This window comes from Nicotiana tabacum, chromosome 7 (assembly GCF_000715075.1).
Source record: "Nicotiana tabacum cultivar K326 chromosome 7, ASM71507v2, whole genome shotgun sequence".
NCBI lineage: Eukaryota > Viridiplantae > Streptophyta > Magnoliopsida > Solanales > Solanaceae > Nicotiana > Nicotiana tabacum.
This window is the reverse complement of record NC_134086.1, coordinates 135,218,040-135,236,399: the sequence shown is the minus strand read 5'-3', so window position 1 is coordinate 135,236,399 and position 18,360 is coordinate 135,218,040. Positions and strand designations below refer to the sequence as shown.

The following is an 18,360-nucleotide window of genomic DNA, read 5'->3' as shown; positions in this document are numbered from 1 at the left end:
TCATTTACCTAGATAATATTTAATCATAGTTTTCGTCAAATTTGATAATAAACTTGTTATATATTAGCGGATATAACAATATTCACCTTTGAGATGAATGGATTAATTTGGTTTAAATATTAAATAAATTTACAAAGAATTCAAGTTTTGCGGGTTGAGAGTATAAAAAATATTTACAGAATCATGTTACTTTTCAGATAAATTACAAGTGAATTTCTTGATAAGCAGTAATGGGTAATTTGGTAAATAGAGTAACCAATCGGCTATAAAAAGTTTAAAAATAAAACAAAAAAGGAAAATCAAAGACTTAAGTCAGCACTTCCGAAAACGCCCCATTCTCGTTCTGTTCACAAATCACTTCCATCAGCTCAGTGGCATCCCAACCTTTTTTTGGCGGGAAAACCTTCATAGCTTGTTCATCAAAGAAATGTATACTTAGATTGAGTTTTGCAAATTGATCGTTGATCAGCTCAACAATGTCGAATATGAAAGTTTGCGCGCTATTCAGACCTCTGAATTCGAAGGAACTCTCTGAGTTTGGCGATGCTGTCTCTGTTCAAGGCATTACCTCTGAGTCCTTCATAATTAAGGTTTTCTAGCTCAAAACTCTATAATCTTACATCAATTTTGAACTTGTGTATGTATCGCAAAAAGTTGGAATTATAGTACTTAATTTTTACATTAGCAATTTAGAATGTGGTTTTTGTGATTTAGTTGATTTTGTTCAATCATTATAGGATGAAAAGGAACAGGAATTTGATTTTACGTTCGACAGAGTTTTCTATCAAGGATCTGAACAAGCTGATATATACGAATTTCTAGCTCTGCCTATAGTCCAAGGTACGAATTGAATTTTGTGAGTGTCGTTATTTAAAAAATGAACTAGTTTTAAATTCAATTACTCTTTTCACTTACAATATTCGTTGTTTGGATGAATTTGAAACTAGGTGCTGTAGATGCAATAAATGGTACGATTATCACTTATGGACAGGTACATGTTTGATTACAGCCTTTTATGTTAGCATGCTGCGGTTTTATATGTGAATTGGAGATTTTCAGTACAAATAGTGCATCTGATTTGTTAATGGACCAACTGTAGAAAGATGAGAACAGAGAGAACACTCAAATCCTAGTGCATAATTGTTAATTTGTTAGTGATTGACATAACTATGCCTCAGTCTCAAACAAGTAGGAGTCGGCTATTTGAATCTTCTACGGACCATGTTACTCCATTTAAACTCATCTCTTGCCAATATTATGAAAATACAAAATAAAAAGTATAGAAGTCATGTATATTTTCGAAATAATTGTTAGTGATTTATAGGAGGAGAAAATTCTTCTTTTCTTTTCCGTATTTTCATTTTTGACAATTCTTTGTTCTTTGTTCTTTTGTTTCTTTCTCAGACCGGAGCAGGAAAGACATATAGCATGGAGGTAAAATGATTTTACAACATTCATGATTCTGCGTTTTGTGAGAGTATTAGCATTATCAACTCTGTTGGTTTAGGGACCAAGCATTGTAGATTGTGAAAGCAAGAACAAAGGACTATTGCAGAGGGTAGTGGATGGACTTTTTGAGGCCATAATGACTTCAGAGAAACCAATCAAATACACAATCAAATTATCAATGGTGACAATCTATTAATTCTTGATGTTATTGTTATTGATTTCGATCTTTTATGTGGGGAGTGCAATGCTACTTTAAGCTCTTAGTCATCAAGGAATGAAAGCGATTTTAAGCAGATTTCTGACTCTCACAGGTAGAGATCTACATGGAGAAAGTAAGGTTTGTATCACGTATCAACACCTGTACCTGAGGAGATTTTCTTGATCCACATCTGTCGCTTTAACTCAATCTCTCTTTACTTGTAACTAAGCATGACTTTAAGTTGTCATTTTCTCTCAGGGATCTCCTCGATTTATCGAAGGACAATATACAGATAAAGGAGAGTAAAGTACATGGAATAATTCTAAGTGGAGCAACAGAAGTAAGATTTGTGCCCTTTCATTGTCTCACAATTTCCTCAAATTGTTATACTATCTTTGTTTTCAAGCATGTAATATGCTCAACTATAACCTGGTATTGTCAGTTTGGATTTTCCTTGGATTGCTTCGCTGGTCCTGTGCTTTTCCACTTGCATAATTTAAATACTTCATTAACTACCACCAAACAGCTGGCTGGCTTGATGTTGGACGCCTGCTTTGCCTAAGTGCTGAACTTTCTGACTTTCAGAAACAACATAGTTTATGGAAAAACTCAATATGCCCTCGATTCACAGCTCAAGTGCTGTATATCTCTTTCTAACTTTCTTTTATGTTTTCAGTGGAAGTTTCTAAAGCCTCCAGAATCTTAAATTGTTTTCCAGGTAGCTATATCCAACACTGCAGAAGCATTACAAAGCTTATCAGTAAGGAAAAAGGGACAATAAATTTCCATTTGTGGTGTTCTATATATTTTGGTTCTGAAATGGCTGTTGATGTTGCAGAGTGGGATAGCTAATAGAGCAGTTGGAGAAACACGTATCCTTGGCCTCTTTTTGTGCATCTTGTTGTTAAGAACATTTCTTCCTTTTAGGTCTCTATTCTGTTTATTCTCCGTTAAATTTTCTTAACTAGTCCAGAAATGAATATGTCAAGCAGCAGAAGCCATTGCCTTTACATTTTTACTGTCCACCAGGAGCTGACAAAGGATAAAAGGTATTATCCCTCAGTAGGTTTGATATACTTGAAAGATCTATCCTAAATATTTGAATTTCCAAGCAGGACCAAATTTGGAAAGCTGATACTCGTTGACTTGGCTGGGTCTGAAAAAGTTGATAAGACCGGAGCTGAAGGTAAAATTCTTGAAGAAGCAAAGACCATCAATCAGTCCCTCACAGCACTTGGGAAAGTGATAAATGCTATGACTAGCAGTGCTCCAGGAAAGCCAACTCATATTCCTTATCGTGATTCTAAGCTCACTCGGATCCTACAAGATTCTCTTGTTGGTTTCTCTTCCTAAGCTCCATTTTCACATACTTCCAAGTTCCAGCCTACATGGTGATCATCTACATTGTGTTTCGCAGGGGGGATACTCTCAGACTGCATTACTTTGCTGTTGCTCTCCGAGCCCTTACAATGCTTCAGAGAGCCTCTTCACCCTGCGATTCGGTGCTAGGTATGCAGAATTAGTTTTCTTTGAACTTGTTATCATAGCATCAAGAAGGGAATAATGAGGGACATAACGCACAAAAGGAGATAGGGGAAATTATGTAAAGACCTCTATTAGCTCTACACTTGAATGGAATTTAGGGATTTCATTTTAGTATTACTTTCACTAGAGTAACTTTGTTTATTTCCTTTATTGTGATCTCGTAAGCTAAAGACGCATGCTGCCATTGTAGTTTTAATCTTGTTTTCGTGTCCCTCCAATTTACATTCAAGAATATTGATTTTGCTCTTATTTTTCTTTCATCAATTTGTCCTCATGTTAGTTTACTTTGTATCCCAAGTAGAGGCAGTTTCAAGTACCTTGGGTCAGTTATCCAGGGGGGTAGGGGAGATCAACGAGGATGTCACACACCGCATTGGGGTGGGATGGATGAAGTGGAGGTTAGCATCTGGAGTCTTGTGTGACAAGAGAGTGCCACTGATACTCAAAGGTAAGTTTTATAGAGTGGTGGTTAGACCGGCTATGATGTATAGGTCTGAGTGTTAGCCAATTAAGAACTCACATATCTAGAAGATGAACGTAGCAGAAGTGAGGATGTTAAGGTGGATGTGCGGGCACACTAGGATGGATAAGATTATGAATGCTGATATTCGGGAGAAGGTGAGCGTAGCTCCCATTGATGACAAGATGCGAGAAGCGAAGCTCAGATAGTTTGGGCACGTACAGAGGAGAAGCTCAGATGCTTGGGTAAGAAAGTGTGAGCGGCTGGCTTTGGAAGGCACGAGAAAAGGTAGAGGGTGGCCTAAAAAGTATTAGGGAGCGGTAATCAGGCAGGACATGGCGTGACTTCAAATTTTCGAGGACATATTTAGATCAATGTCTAGCCCAGAATTAGCCAGAACTACTCCAGTGAGTCCTCCTATGGTGAACAAAAAGATGAACCCTACAACAAATAACATGACAAAGCGGGCACTACAGTAAGACGTGAAAACACCCGATCCCATTCCGACCTCGATATGTGGAATCGTCTTGCGCCATATGTACTGAGATTGTTCGGGAGATATGGTCCAAGCCCGGTGAAAAGAAAGCATAAGAAGAGTCTGATAATGGTCGGTCTTTAAAGGCCCTTAAGAAAGAGAAGCCTAAAGGCACAATCAAGGGAAGGCTCAGACAGCTGCCAAAGGGCTTCCCTTAGGGGACCTATTATACCGCTTCCCGGAATAGAAGACAAGAAGGAGGCTTGACATCACTCGTGACACAAGAAGGTCAGCTCACCAAAGGGGGAAGAAAGGTCAGCACTTGAGAGGCTCGCTTCGATCAAAGGTGGGAAGAAAGGTCAGCACTTGAGAGGCTTGCTTCGGTAGCCCTTGATAGAAAGTCGTGGAGGTCGAGTATTAGAGTTGTAGGTTAGGAGGTAGTTGAGTCTATTTCTACGTCGTACCTATGTGAAGCTAGTCTGATAGGATTTTTGTCTTAGACTGCTAGTGGTTAATATTGTATTCTCACTACTCTTTTGTTTTTCATATTGCCGGGTCTATTTATTGGCTATCGCTTTTGCTTTTCATCTATTTTTTGGTCTTTATGATACTGTTATTATTCCTATGGTTTCTGTTGGTGGTACTGATATTATCTCGTTTCATCTTCTTGAGCCGAGGATCTTTTAGAAACAGCCTCTCTACTCCCTCGGGGTAGGAGTAAGGTCTGCGTACACACTATCCTCCTCAGACCCCACTAGTGGAATTTTACTGGGTCCTTGTTGTTGTTGTTAGTTTACTTTGTATCAGCCAATCATGTCTAGCTAGCAATATTTCTGCATCTAGGACATTTTATTTGGCATTAACTGGATATGGCACTGTGAATGGTCAATGAGTCTAGGTAGTGCAGCATGGATCTGTTAATTATTAATGATGTTTGAACAAAGATTCCACTAAAAATTACAATAATAAATTCTACATATGGTTCTCTTTGTAGAATGCAGAGCTTCTTTACTTGTGTAAGGTGTACTTTCACAAAAGCTAGAAATAATCAGAAATATTCATATGAAAGTGATTATTCAAAACTGAAAATATGTATCATCTTTCACCAAAAACCCCAAATCTGCTCTCTCTCTCTCTCTCTCTCTGGGCTATCTCATTTGTGGCATGATCTAGTTTTATCTAAAAGTTATGCTCTTTGCTGCTCGCTGGTACTTGTAAAGTACCTGCTATTTCGCTGTGTTACATACCAGTATGGCTCTGAGTTCTACTTTCTGTCCTATCAAGCAGAGCAAAGCATATAAAGGCAACAGTACATGTTAGTTGCAAGGAAGATCTAGACAATAACAAGGAAGCAATCGTCTCAACCAATGTAGATGAGTCCAGGGAGAGGATATTGGAAAAGGTCTGAATTTCTTGATTCATGTAATTTAAGCTATCCTTGGTTACTCTACTATAAGCTAATCATCTTATTAACATAGATGAGAGAGAGAATAACTGCCGAAGATGTTAAATTGCTTGAGGAATTATTTGTACTGGAGGGGATTCTCTTTGATCCCAATTCAGTTGAGGAGATAGAAGTTGCGTATGAAGATATTACGTCAAGGACAATCTCATCATTATATAAAATCGTGGAAGAGCTGAGTACAGTTGCGGAGAAGGTAAAAGATGCATAATTTGGAAATTCACTGTGAAATAAATAGGGATCTATTCAGTTGGATTTCACTGATTTCCTTTTATTTGTTCTGTTATTTAACAAATAAGAAAAAAATCAAAAAATATATTAGGGGCAACTGAGCTTTGCCAGAAGTTCTTTTTGGCATTAAAAGCTCTTCTGCGTCGGCTTGTTATAAATGCTAGTGTGTTTGCTGGAAGTACTTTGGAAGGATTTTTCCAGAAAGATTTCGTACTCGGCAAAGGCTTCAATGAGTAGGTTAGGAAGGGGTTCTGCATATATTTTTTGACTTAAGACATTTTTTGGTACAAGATTCTGCGGGATTTTTGAAAAGAATGAACCAACTATACCTAAAGAAGGCTGAAATTGAGAACATTAGAGAACGATGTATGATTTCCGTAGAAGTAGTAAACTCCTCCACATTTTTTACCTTCCCTATTTTTTTTCCCTTCAAGTACGAGCAGAAGATTGATGTTAAATAAGTAATAGTTTATGGGTCACATACTGTTTTAGAGAACATTATCAATTGGACAAAACTATTGTATAGTAGAACCAGCAAGAAAAATATGTAGGGAAGTATTTTAGAAATTTATGATTAGAACTCTACCATTCAAAAGCTTTTCCCACTCAATCGCATAATTCTTTTACGAGGCGACTTTTCCTAATGACTATATATAGAGCTTCATTTTGATTGTGCGTGCCGTATAAATCATTTTGCAGTTAAAGAGGGAGAATGCCGCTCTTAAGGCCAGCTTGAAAGCTTCTGAAGAGTCTTATCTACATCAACTCGATAGAAGGCCGCTCTGCTTGATTCTCTGAATGTAATAATGGACCTTCATTTTTAAAGACGGCGTTTAAGACATGAATATCGAATAATCGATATTAGGTTGTTTGGCATCTGATGCTTTTGTTAATCCATCATAAAAGGTAGTAGGTCGTTTGTCTTTTTGTTGGCTTACTCACCAATCATATTATCATCTTCCATCAGGCATTGAACCATGCAAAGTGGTAAAACAGCTACAACTCATCCGCAGTTACAAGGTGAATTTCGTTTCAATAAGATTAACTGATTTAGGCATAAAACACTCTTTACCTCGTTGGCCCTAATCTTTTTACAATTTGCCCACTTTGTAAAGACTAAAAAGTGACCTATTTGCGTACGTGGTAAATGGTAATCTACTTTATGTTGAGTTCAAAATAGTCTCGTCAAAATAAATTCTGAAGGTAAATATAGAGTATTTCTTCCTAAAATGAATTATGAATTAAAGGGAGTCAGAAATTTGGGTGATAGCAAAGAGCTATTCAATCTTCGGTTTAGTTGGACTGATTTCCCCAGCCAAGAAAGACGTGTTTTTGATATTATTTTGCTGAATTGAGGTGGCGCTAGTAGTTTTCCGCTTTTATAGAAACCGAAAATCTGAAATGCTTTATTTTATTTTTGGCTTTTGGTTAAAAAATAACTTTTGCAAAAAAACTCGTCAAATTTTTGAAACAAACACCACCTTAGATTGGTGCACTTTCTTTTTATGGACATGTAACAGAAGCCTTAAAGGTTTGCTATTCGTAGAAGCAAGTTCCAATTTTGCTTGTAGAAAGGAATTGAAGCCTTTTGGTCCCATTTGCCTTAGCCTTATGAGATTTATAATTTTCACAGTACTCAAATTTGTTCTCAAGCAATATTTTGTAAAAAATGCCCTTATTCTTGCCAGGACTTTCGTTGATTGTGTAAAATATAAATGTAAACTAACTTGATAAAGAAGTATAGAATACCACTTATGGTTAGAGAAATATATTGTATGCATGGCAATCATTCAAACTAAGCTCAGATTAAATTAGTATAGATCACATGCGGAGAGTTGGCGACTTATTTAGTAGTTTACTAAAACATGTTTGACCCTCCACCTAATGTTCGTATTCTTCATTATTTTCTCTATTTGGATCCACCTATTAATTAATTAGTTAAATGTTTAAAAGTAGAAATATTACACTTGGGAAGTCAAGAAAAAAAGGAAACGACAATGCTAATCATAGAGATACGTTGAAGACAAGCAACTTTCAAATGTACACGCCTGACCAAGATTGAGTAAAACATGACATCTGAATTGAATGCACTGACTTTTTAAAATGTCTTTGTACAGAACTATATCGCCAGTTTTTTCAGCTGAGTAGTTTATAAGTGGTTAGAGAAAAGAACACAGAAAATGACAACTTTTACCTGATTGATTACAGGAAAAATGTCCTAATCAATCTGTTTTCTCGTTAATGGAAACACTTCTAATCATAGCATCCATTATCTTAGAAGGATATGTAAGTAATTGAACAACAACCCATTCACAATCTTTTAACCTTTCCCACATCTCAAAGATAACTTGAAAGTGAAACAAAAGCCCACCAGCTCTTATTTTAAGATGATGAAAAATCCAACCTTTCTGTCAAAGAGGCAACAAACATGGCTTCTTCAACCACTTGTTTCCTCCACATTCTTGCCCTCTTCTTCATCTGCTTGCCTCTGGCCAACACCATAGATTTCAATTATCCTGCAGTCTTCAACTTTGGTGATTCAAATTCTGATACAGGAGGCCTTGTTGCAGGTGTTGGAGATCGCCTGGAGCCACCTAATGGACAGACTTATTTCCAGAAACCATCTGGGAGGTTCTGTGATGGCCGGCTAATCATCGATTTCTTGAGTAAGCTTCCCAATTTAATGTGCCATTTTTCTTTTGGGGGGAAATGGTCTTCATTTCAAGTTTATATTGATATCTTGGTGTTTCTTTTGGTTGTGTATTTTTGTTGCAGTGGATGCAATGGACCTTCCATTCTTGAACTCCTATTTGGATTCCATTGGTGCACCAACTTTCAGAAAAGGAGTTAACTTTGCAGCTGCTGGTTCAACCATACTTCCTGCCACTGCATCATCTGTTAGCCCTTTTTCATTTGGGATTCAAGTTGCTCAGTTTTTCAGGTTCAAGAATCGGGTTCTCGAAATCCAAGCTAAGAGTAAGTTTGATCATCTTTTGATTATCAGAACTGTTTTTACATAACATCAGAATCCTATATCTTGTGAGATTTTATTGATTTTCTTTGCAGCCAGAAAATATGATAAGTATGTTCCGGCTCAAGATTTTTTCCAGAAAGGTCTTTACATGTTTGATATAGGCCAGAATGATCTTGCTGGTGGATTTTACTCCAAGACATTGGATCAAATTCTAGCTTCAATTCCAACAATTCTCGTAGAATTTGAAGATGGTGTCAAGGTCAATTCTAATAACAGAAAATTATGCAGAACTCCTGTAGTTATTATGAAATGAAGTGCTAAACTTATTTCTGCTTCCTTTTTGACATCACAGAGATTGTATGACCTAGGAGCCAGGAATTTCTGGGTTCATAACACCGGTCCTTTGGGGTGCTTAGGTCAGAATATAGCCAAATTTGGAACTGATTCATCAAAGTTGGATGAGCTAGGATGTGTTAGCTCACATAATCAAGCTGCAAAAATTTTGAACCTGCAGCTTTACGCCCTTTGCAAGAAGCTGCAGAGCCAGTATGCAGATGCAAATATCACTCATGTCGATATTTTCACCATCAAGTCTAATCTGATAGCAAATTATTCCCGATATGGTAATTTTCTTTACTCACAATGCCAAAAAGAAAACATTATAGTGTGCAATTTCTTTGGGATTTTAGAATTTTTGAGAACTAAATGAAGTTACGAAAATTGTTCCTTCATCAATGTCATATGAACTTTATTTAACATTTGATCTTTTGCTTTTATGTATCGCAGGATTTGAGCAGCCCTTAATGGCTTGTTGTGGATACGGAGGACCCCCACTCAACTATGACAGCAGGGTTGCCTGTGGTCTGACAAAGGTGATCGATGGAAACAATGTCACGGCCAAAGCATGCAATGACAGTAGTGAATATATCAATTGGGATGGAATTCACTACACAGAAACTGCAAATCAGTTTGTTGCCTCACAAATTCTCACAGGAAAATACTCTGATCCACCCTTTGCAGACAAGATGCCTTTCCTTCTTAAACTGAAGTTTTGAGCAATTAACATGCTTGTCGTTGTTTTATTCTCTGTATAGTACTTATATATTCTGATTTATTAATGAAATTCATAGCTTCCATGAATGCCTGAAAATATAGAACAGCTTATCGATCATGTGATGAAATGTACCACACTAAATTAGTAAATTCCCCTTTATATTATCAGCAATGCAACAGGGAAGTTTCTCTACTCTCATAAAAAGAAATGGTAATATCCCTTGTGTTAGGGGAGGTCCAAAATTTTCATTTTTATCCTTTTTAAAAATTTTCATGAATCAGTTATTTCAAAATAGACCATTTGTACAAGATGATATACATGCTTACTCAAGTCAAAATGAAATCTTCCAGAATCAGACAGTTCACTTCTTTGAAACATATGCATAGTATTGAGCCATGGGAACAACGAAAGCAATCACTAACAAGCCACCAACGACAAGTGTGAATTGTCCTCTTTTCTCGTCTGTTTCCTCTCTGGATTTGAAGTTGGACTCTCTTTTGTTATCCTTGAGCTGGGGACCACCAGGATCAGGAAGGCCATCAATGGCCGCAACAAGACGTTTGGCAGTGCTGTAAACGGCTTCATTGTACTTCTCTTCAGTAGCCAAGACTACAAACATTGAAACCAATAGCCCCACCATCAGAAACAAGAGCATTAGTGTACAAGTTTCATTATGAAACAAAAGATAATTGTTCTGGAGTCCTTAATTCTTCTATATAAACAACTGAAATAGAGAGATCTTCCACTTCTTTTAACTTCTAAGCAAGCTTGCCTCTTAAAGGTATACTCCAAGTTAATGAATACTCATAAGCCCCATGGACCAACTAAAGGGAAGTTAAAGAATGGAGCACTGAAGGCTCGCAAAGTAGATATCAGTAGCAAGCAACGACTTCTTAACCCCCATATCTTTCGCAGAACATACTGCAAGAGTACTAATTAACCCTACTGTTAATGACTAGCTAAAACAATAGGAGTGGACTGATCTCTTAGTCGATAAGCTGACAAGCATCCTTTTCCAGTGTGCATTTTTCAAACAAAAATGACAACTATAGGATAAAATTCACTCTTCAAAAAACTACTCGTCCCATAGTTTCCGCTTGTTGTGGAATCTAGCTACTGAGATTCTATTTCAAGCCACTAATTAGTCTTTTCACCTTTATTAGCAGCCCTGGTAATTTGTTGTTAATCTCGAAATACAACAATAACAATCAAAGTTGATACCTGACCTTTGTAGTTTTTGTTTCATTTGTCATGATATTCAAGATTATGAATGGGTATTCTCCAGCAATACTTCAAGTCTCAGACTTTCAACCTTCTTGGTACTTTAATTGGACCGCAAAAAGCCAAAAACTATCTTAATGCATACATATCTACCAGGTCCAAGCTATAGAAAGATTCCTTGAATGAAGGAAAATTTGCCACAATAATGAGATCTCGCGACAAAATAGCAGAGAAGCAAATCCTGCTACCTTAGAATATGCTCCTCAGTGAAGTTTAAAGGAAAAAAGAAAGACTAGGGAGAATAAATGGATATGTTTCCATTTGTTTCATGTTTACATGTCATTGCCATCCAACTAGAATCATTTTTGTTAAACAATTCTTATTGCATAAACTGAATAACTAACAAGAAAAAATCCTCATTCCTCCATTAGATTCTCTCAAGATCATTACGAATACATAAACAACTAGGCAACTCTTTTGGAGTTTGTGTTTCTAGGTACTGTTGGTAACTCCATAGACATGACAAGGTGTTATTTGTGGCTTGAATTATTTCCTTGTATTTTTTAGGAAACCCATAGTCCCTATAAGTTTAGGAAAATCCATTGTCCAAATAGAATTGGGAAAGGAAAACCTATAGTCCTTGTCAAATTGGGAAACCTTTCTCATGTATGTTTGGGACCTTTTGGGATCTACATATAGGGGTTGTAGTTGGTGATTCTATAGATTGTATTGTGTTTTTCTTCTCATTCATAGTAGAAAACTCTCTCTGCTTTTGCCCCGAGGATTAGGCTTGGCCGAACCTCGTTAAATCCTTGTGTTGATTTTTCTTCTCTATTTGCTTTGTGTGTGATTGTGTGCTAGTTAACCCACGATATTCCGCAACAATTGGTATCAGAGCAAGGTTCGGGTTTCTACACATAATTTAGGGTTAAGATGTCTTCATCATCTTCAACAAAGTACGAAGTAGAGAAATTTGACGGAGGTTCTAGTTTCAGTCTATGGAAGATTAGGATGAAATCGTCCCTGGTGTTACAAGGATTATGGAAAGCAATTGATGAGGATTTTCCTGAAGATATGAAAGAGACAAAGAAGGAAGACCTAAAGGAGAGGGCTTTGAGTGCGATCTTCATGAGCGTTACAGATAGCGTTCTTCGGGAAATTGCTGAAGAAACTTCTGCAGCAACGGCATGGAAGAAGCTGGAAGATCTGTATTCTAAGAAATCGCTGACAAACCGCCTCTACCTGAAAAAGAGGTTATACAATCTCCGTATGAACGAAGGTACACCTGTTAAAACTCACCTTGATGAGTTTAATTCAATTATAATGGACCTGAAGAATGTGGATATCAAAATTGAGAGTGAGGATCAGGCCTTGATTGTGTTATGTTCTTTACCACAGTCTTATGATACTTTTGCCGATACACTGCTATATGGGAAAGATAGCATTTCACTAGAAGATGTTAGTAATGCACTAAAATTCTAAAGAGTTGAAAAAGAGCTTTCCAGACAACAGAATTGAGGGCGAGGGTCTTGTGATTAGAGGAAGAACACAACAAAAGGACTTTAACAGGAAAAAGTCAACCGCAAGATCAAAGTCTAGAGCAAGGAAGCAAAACTGTTATGAGTGCGGGGAGCAAGGTCACTACAAGAGAGATTGTCCTAAGCTGAAGGAGAAAAGAGGGAAGCAGAAAATAGATAATTCGGCAAATATTGTTGACACTGGCAATAATTCTGATGATAGTGATTATGTAGGGGAAGTCTGTGCTGTGAGTTCTAGTCATGGGCAAAATTCTTGGGTTCTTGATTCTCGTGCTACTTTCCACATAAGTCCACACAAAAATTGGTTTGCAACTTACAAACAAATGAGTGGGACTGTCTATATGGGAGATGATAATCCATTACCAGTAGAGGGGGTTGGTAGCATCAAATTGAGAATGTTCGACGGAATCATCAGAAACATTGAGTGTTGGCATGTTCCTCGGATAAAGAGAAATTTGATTTCTCTTTCGACTTTGGATGATCAAGGGTATAAATTTCACTCCGAGAATGGAATACTTAAAGTGTGTAAAGGCTCCATGGTACTCATGAAGGGTAAACTACATTCTAAATTGTATCATCTTCAGGCCAGTGTAGTTGAAGGGGAAGCTGTTGTAGCTTCTGGGAAAAGTGATCTGAATCAGTCTCATTTGTGGCACTTGCGACTTGGCCATATGAGTGATAATAGATTGTCTTTGTTGAGTAAGCAGAATTTGTTGAATGGGTACAAAAATCAAGTTTTGAATTTTTGTGAGCATTGTGTGTTTGGTAAACAGACAAGGATAAAGTTCATCAAGAAGGCCGAGCACAAGACCAGAGACAAGTTAGATTATATACACTCTGACTTGTGGGATCCAAATAGAGTTCCCTCCAAGAGTGGTGCTAGGTATTTTATGACTTTGATTAATGATTACTCAAGGATGGTGTGGGTGTATTTTCTGAAAACAAAAGATGAGGCATTTTCGACATTTGTTAAATGGAAAACGATGGTTGAGAGGCAGACAGAAAGAAAAGTTAAGCGTCTTCGAACTGATAATGGGTTGGAATTTTGCAATTTTGAGTTCGACAATTTCTGCAACAGGGAGGGCATAGTGAGACACCGCACTTGTGTCGGAACACCACAACAAAATGGTGTTGCAGAACGTATGAATAGAACGCTTTGTGATAGGGCATGAAGCATGCTTTCACACTCATGTGTTAGCAATGATTTTTGGGGTGAAGCAATCAATACAGCTTGTTATTTGGTCAATAGATCTCCATCCACAGCTATTGAGTTCAAAACTCCTTTTGATGTATGGTCCGGTTCGCCTGCTGATTATTCAAATTTAAGGATATTTGGTTGTCCTGCTTATGCTCATGTGAGGGATGGAAAACTTGAGCCGAGGGCAAAGAAGTGCATATTTCTAGGGTATGCAACTGGAGTGAAAGGTTATAAGTTGTGGTGCACGGATCAAAAGACTCCAGGGCTAATTATCAGTAGGGATGTAACATTCAATGAATCTGCCTCACTAGACAGTCAGAGGGAGAAGGCAATAGCAGAAACAGATCGTGGTGTCAGTGACCGCATAGAGCTAGAAATTGAATCTCCACTAGCTCAGCCCAGTAGTTCTAAAGTAGAGGAAGTGGATGAGGTGCAAAATATTGATCAAGACGATAATGTTGATGCACCTGCGCAACAACAACCATATAGCATTGCAACAGGCAGAGAGAAGAGAGTGATCAACCGACCGCAAAGGTTTGCAAACGTAGTTGATGGGAATCTTCTTGGATATACGAATCCAGTGGGATTTGCTTTGGCAGTTGCAGAGACCGTTGATGCGTTTGAGTGTTATAGCTATCTAGAAGCTATTCCGAGTATAGAACCAAATCAACGGATTAGTGCTATGAGTAAAGAGATTGAGTCTCTTAACAAGTTTAGGTGTTTCCTAGACTTGGTTGATGCGTGCGAAAATGGATAGAGCCCTTGCGAGGGCTGAGGGCAAGGTAGAGAGACGTTGTTCCTGTTGATGAAGAGAATTCAAGCCAAGGGGAAGATTTGTTATTTGTAGCTTGAATTATTTCCTTGTATTTTTTAGGAAACCCATAGTCCCTATAGGTTTAGGAAAACTCATTGTCCTAATAGAATTGGGAAAGGAAAACCTATAGTCCTTGTCAAATTGGGAAACCTTTCTCATATATGTTTGGGACCTTTTGGGATCTATATATAGGGGTTGTAGTTGGGGATTCTATAGATTGTATTGTGTTTTTCTTCTCATTCATAGTGGAAAACTCTCTCTGCTTTTGCCCCGAGGATTAGGCTTGGCCGAACCTCGTTAAATCCTTGTGTTGATTTTTCTTCTCTATTTGCTTTGTGTGTGATTGTGTGCTAGTTAACCCACGATATTCCGCAACACAAGGAAACAGCTTTTCTAGAAGCTAAGACCTAAGACTAGAAAATCAAGCATTTATCAAACTCACTAAATTGTTTAAATGCCATTGTTAATGTTGACGAAGAGCAATAGAACTTTTCAAACCTAGTAGCATCTATGCAAAGTAATATTCTCTCATATTCTAGTTCTCTGTACTATACTTAATGTCCTACCAAGATTGTTATTCTTACTTCTTGCGAATAATCCATTCAGTTGGAAATCAATTTCCATGACAAATTCAATTAACCAACACGCTCAAAACAATAAGGAATAGAAAGGAAGTGTTGCCTACCTGGAAGGTTCTCTGAGACGGCAGCATCAAGAACAGTGTCTCCAACAGCCTTTACAAATTCAGGACCACCAGTTATCGCGCCTTCCTTTTGACTTGTAACGAGCACAACTATACCCTTGTCATTTCCTTGTTCAACACTCGGGTACCATTTCTCCAAAACAGTGTCAGCGTACTCAAAAGCATCAGCTTTGCTCTACAACCCAAAAAGTTAACTTTTTGATTATTTTCCTCCCTCATTATATGACAGGTTCATTTTTTTCTTCTCCTACTGATCTTGTTATCGGAAAAAGAGAAAATGGGTGGGGGGGTGGGGGTGTAATTTACAGGTTTAGGGTTACCAGCACTTAAGTTTCACAAAGGATTTATGAAAAAACTTAAGTTTAACAGCAAATCAAGCAGACAAACACCATAAAGATTGAATTTTTTTTCTTCTTATCATGGTCTATTAACAATTGATCATTCATGTTGTGGCTTCTCATGACAAAGATAAAGAAGAGAAGGAAAATTACAGTGAGTTTGCGGACAGTGATGAAATTAATGTGGAAGCCTTTTCTCTTCTCCACATCAGACAACAATGCCTTCAAATCAGACTTTGTCACTCTACTAAGTACACCAGCATCATCAACCACATAGGAGTCCTTTGGAGGACCTTCATTTAACACATCAAATTCAGATGCTAATGCAGAACCAGATGACACAACTGGACAAAAATTGAGGGCTAAAGAAATAGCTACAGTAGCTAATCCTTGCTGAACACTGGAAAGCCAACTTTTGGGTATTGAAAAGGAGGAGTCTTTGCCAATCTTTGAAGCCTGTTTTTTAAGGCTGCAGCATATTGGCTTAGCTGAACTGATTGAACTTGATCTTGGTAAGTGAAAAAGGGGAAGAAAAGGCTTTGAAAGAGAAGCTGTTTTGGTGTTGAAGAGAGGATAACGAGAAGGAGGGGAGAGAATGGTTTCCATTAGTAAGAGATCAGAAATGGTGAGATAAGAGAGAGGATTCTGTACATGAGGAAGTTCTTGTTTCTGTTTCTTTTTGTCATTCGGGTGGTTTGTGTTGTCTCCTTCATTGGTTGTGGCTGAATATTAATCCCTATGGATAACGTTTTTCTCCACCTGTCCGCTGTGGAGAAACATGAGGGCCTTTTGGTCTTATTCATTTTTAGAGGGAAAGGTATTAGAAAAAATAATCCAATCATTAACTCTATGTATTATTAATATTGTATTTGGTATATTTTTTTAATTTGTGTATAATTAATGCTTGTGTTAGTTATACATCATACTTGATATTATCCTATGTATAAGTAATGCATAGAAAAACATGGCATTAGTAATACCAAGATTATTAATGCGTGCATTAGTATGGTTAAAGACAAAATTATCCTTAAAATCCCTTAAAAGCTAGAGAATATGGAGGGCATTTTTGTAAATAATTATTTTTCTTAAATTATGTAATGCATTATAATTTTAATACACCACACCAAACAGTAGATAAGAAATAATATCTGCATAACTAATGTTTGCATTACTAACCATGCATTATTAATACACCTTATTCCGTACTATTTTTATACACCCTACCAAATGACCCTAAAAAATAATCCCAACATAAAAATTTGTATAAGCTAATGCTACTACTACAATATTTTGATTGGTTGTACAAGAAAAAATAATTGTGGGTTGTCTTTTTATGCTTTGTATTGTTAATATCTCATAAGTTATGTGAGAATATGGGTATTATTCATGCGTCAAATAATATAAATAAGAATATATTTATTAGCAATACGCGAGTAAAAGTACTTAGATATAAAAAATGTAAGATAATCAATCTAATTATTATAACAATCCCCATGTTAGTATTATTGTTGTACCAAATAAAAATATCATTCAACGCATAAACAATTCTTTCACTATAATCTTTTATATTAAATTCCAATGTAAGATTTCATAAACCCAAAAACTCCTAATTTCTTTCCTTTAATTTTCTTCATTTTCTTCTAATCCCCTAATTTCTTTCTTTTTTGTTTTCTTTCAATATAATTTTCATATTGCATTCCAGTGTGATCATTACATAAAACAAACAACTCCTAATTTCTTTCCTTTATTTTTCTTCATTTTCTTCCAATCCCTTGATTTCTTTTCCTTTTTTTGTTTTTTTGTTTTTGTTTTCTCTGTGCTATATAAGTTGAACATCTAATGTTTTGATTAATGTCAAAAAATACATTGTAATTTTGATATACCATGCACCATGGTCGAACATGGCAATAAATTTCACTTACCTATTATTTTTTACTATAAGACATTGATGTTGGAACTGGGTCACATAGAGCTTAGACATGTCTACCAAGAAGCTAATATTATAGCAGATGTCTTGGCTAAGCATGTGATGAACCTCACTCCCACGAATGGACGACATCCCTTATACTACTTATGTCCCCACTCCCTTTGCTTTATCAGCTTTCAAAAAGGACAGTTAAGAACACTTATACGTTTGAACAGTCTTGGCTTGTAATACAACTCTTACGTTACTTAATTTCTAGGGCTGTTCAAAATCAAACCGAAAACGTTTATCGAACTGAACCGATGGTTTATTGGCTTATTGGTATCGGATCATCGGGGTAATGAATGGTGAACGGATTTAGATTTTATAACTAACGTCTTTGTAGCAACCCCCTTTGGGAGGGTACTACTTAGGAAACAAATCTAATTTTCTACTTACAAAATATTAAAAGAGATATTAATAAAAATATACGAATAATTTTAGTGGCGGAAGTAGGCCCATGCGAAAAGGTTCAAAGTGCAATATATTATTTTTTTTAAATACGCCATAATTTTATTTTAAATAAAATACAATGTCAAAATATTAACATACGGTGATATAACCCTTCTTGATTAATCAACATATTAAAGCAGCTTTCTAACAGATTTATACAATCATTCAAAATCACTGCAAGTTTGTATTGTACATAAATTTCAAACTATCGGGTATAAAAAGGAAACTAGTTTTCTCCTTTTCTACATATTTACAAGAGTAAGTGTAAACTCAGCATATTACA

General features: G+C 36.7%; 3 protein-coding genes across 3 annotated transcripts; 2 read left to right on the top strand and 1 right to left on the bottom strand.

Moving 5' to 3' along the window:
- The first annotated feature begins 334 nt into the window (after positions 1-334).
- Positions 335-6,697, top strand: LOC107809641 (kinesin-like protein KIN-1). The gene is made up of 15 exons (XM_016634299.2): positions 335-590; positions 738-840; positions 948-991; positions 1,405-1,434; positions 1,508-1,630; positions 1,761-1,786; positions 1,907-1,988; positions 2,367-2,408; positions 2,487-2,520; positions 2,622-2,697; positions 2,764-2,983; positions 3,066-3,157; positions 5,416-5,530; positions 5,607-5,786; positions 6,521-6,697. Exons 1-15 carry the CDS (start codon positions 477-479, stop codon positions 6,617-6,619), a joined length of 1,380 nt encoding a protein of 459 aa, XP_016489785.2. The 5' UTR covers positions 335-476; the 3' UTR covers positions 6,620-6,697.
- A 1,463-nt stretch (positions 6,698-8,160) lies between these two features.
- Positions 8,161-9,935, top strand: LOC107809642 (GDSL esterase/lipase At1g54790). Its single transcript, XM_016634300.2, has 5 exons — positions 8,161-8,487; positions 8,597-8,797; positions 8,888-9,054; positions 9,148-9,418; positions 9,582-9,935. Exons 1-5 carry the CDS (start codon positions 8,250-8,252, stop codon positions 9,848-9,850), a joined length of 1,146 nt encoding a protein of 381 aa, XP_016489786.1. The 5' UTR covers positions 8,161-8,249; the 3' UTR covers positions 9,851-9,935.
- Positions 9,936-10,077: 142 nt separating this feature from the next.
- Positions 10,078-16,429, bottom strand: LOC142161854 (UPF0603 protein At1g54780, chloroplastic-like). The gene is made up of 3 exons (XM_075217680.1): positions 15,815-16,429; positions 15,306-15,498; positions 10,078-10,458 (listed from the first exon to the last, which is right to left on the bottom strand). Exons 1-3 carry the CDS (start codon positions 16,265-16,267, stop codon positions 10,211-10,213), a joined length of 894 nt encoding a protein of 297 aa, XP_075073781.1. The 5' UTR covers positions 16,268-16,429; the 3' UTR covers positions 10,078-10,210.
- Between the last annotated feature and the right edge of the window lie 1,931 nt (positions 16,430-18,360).

Bases quoted from the DNA above. Each gene is read 5' to 3' on its own strand.
- LOC107809641 (XM_016634299.2), top strand. From the start codon at position 477: ATGTCGAATATGAAAGTTTGCGCGCTATTCAGACCTCTGAATTCGAAG. The intron at 1,989-2,366 runs GTAAGATTTGTG...ATTGTTTTCCAG, and splicing joins TTCTAAGTGGAGCAACAGAA to GTAGCTATATCCAACACTGC. The intron at 2,521-2,621 runs GTATCCTTGGCC...TAACTAGTCCAG, and splicing joins TAGAGCAGTTGGAGAAACAC to AAATGAATATGTCAAGCAGC.
- LOC107809642 (XM_016634300.2), top strand. From the start codon at position 8,250: ATGGCTTCTTCAACCACTTGTTTCCTCCACATTCTTGCCCTCTTCTTC. The intron at 8,488-8,596 runs GTAAGCTTCCCA...TTTTTGTTGCAG, and splicing joins GCTAATCATCGATTTCTTGA to TGGATGCAATGGACCTTCCA. The intron at 9,055-9,147 runs GTCAATTCTAAT...TTGACATCACAG, and splicing joins AATTTGAAGATGGTGTCAAG to AGATTGTATGACCTAGGAGC.
- LOC142161854 (XM_075217680.1), bottom strand. From the start codon at position 16,267: ATGGAAACCATTCTCTCCCCTCCTTCTCGTTATCCTCTCTTCAACACC. The intron at 15,499-15,814 runs GTAATTTTCCTT...TTTGGGTTGTAG, and splicing joins TCACTGTCCGCAAACTCACT to AGCAAAGCTGATGCTTTTGA. The intron at 10,459-15,305 runs GTAGGCAACACT...CAATGTTTGTAG, and splicing joins CGTCTCAGAGAACCTTCCAG to TCTTGGCTACTGAAGAGAAG.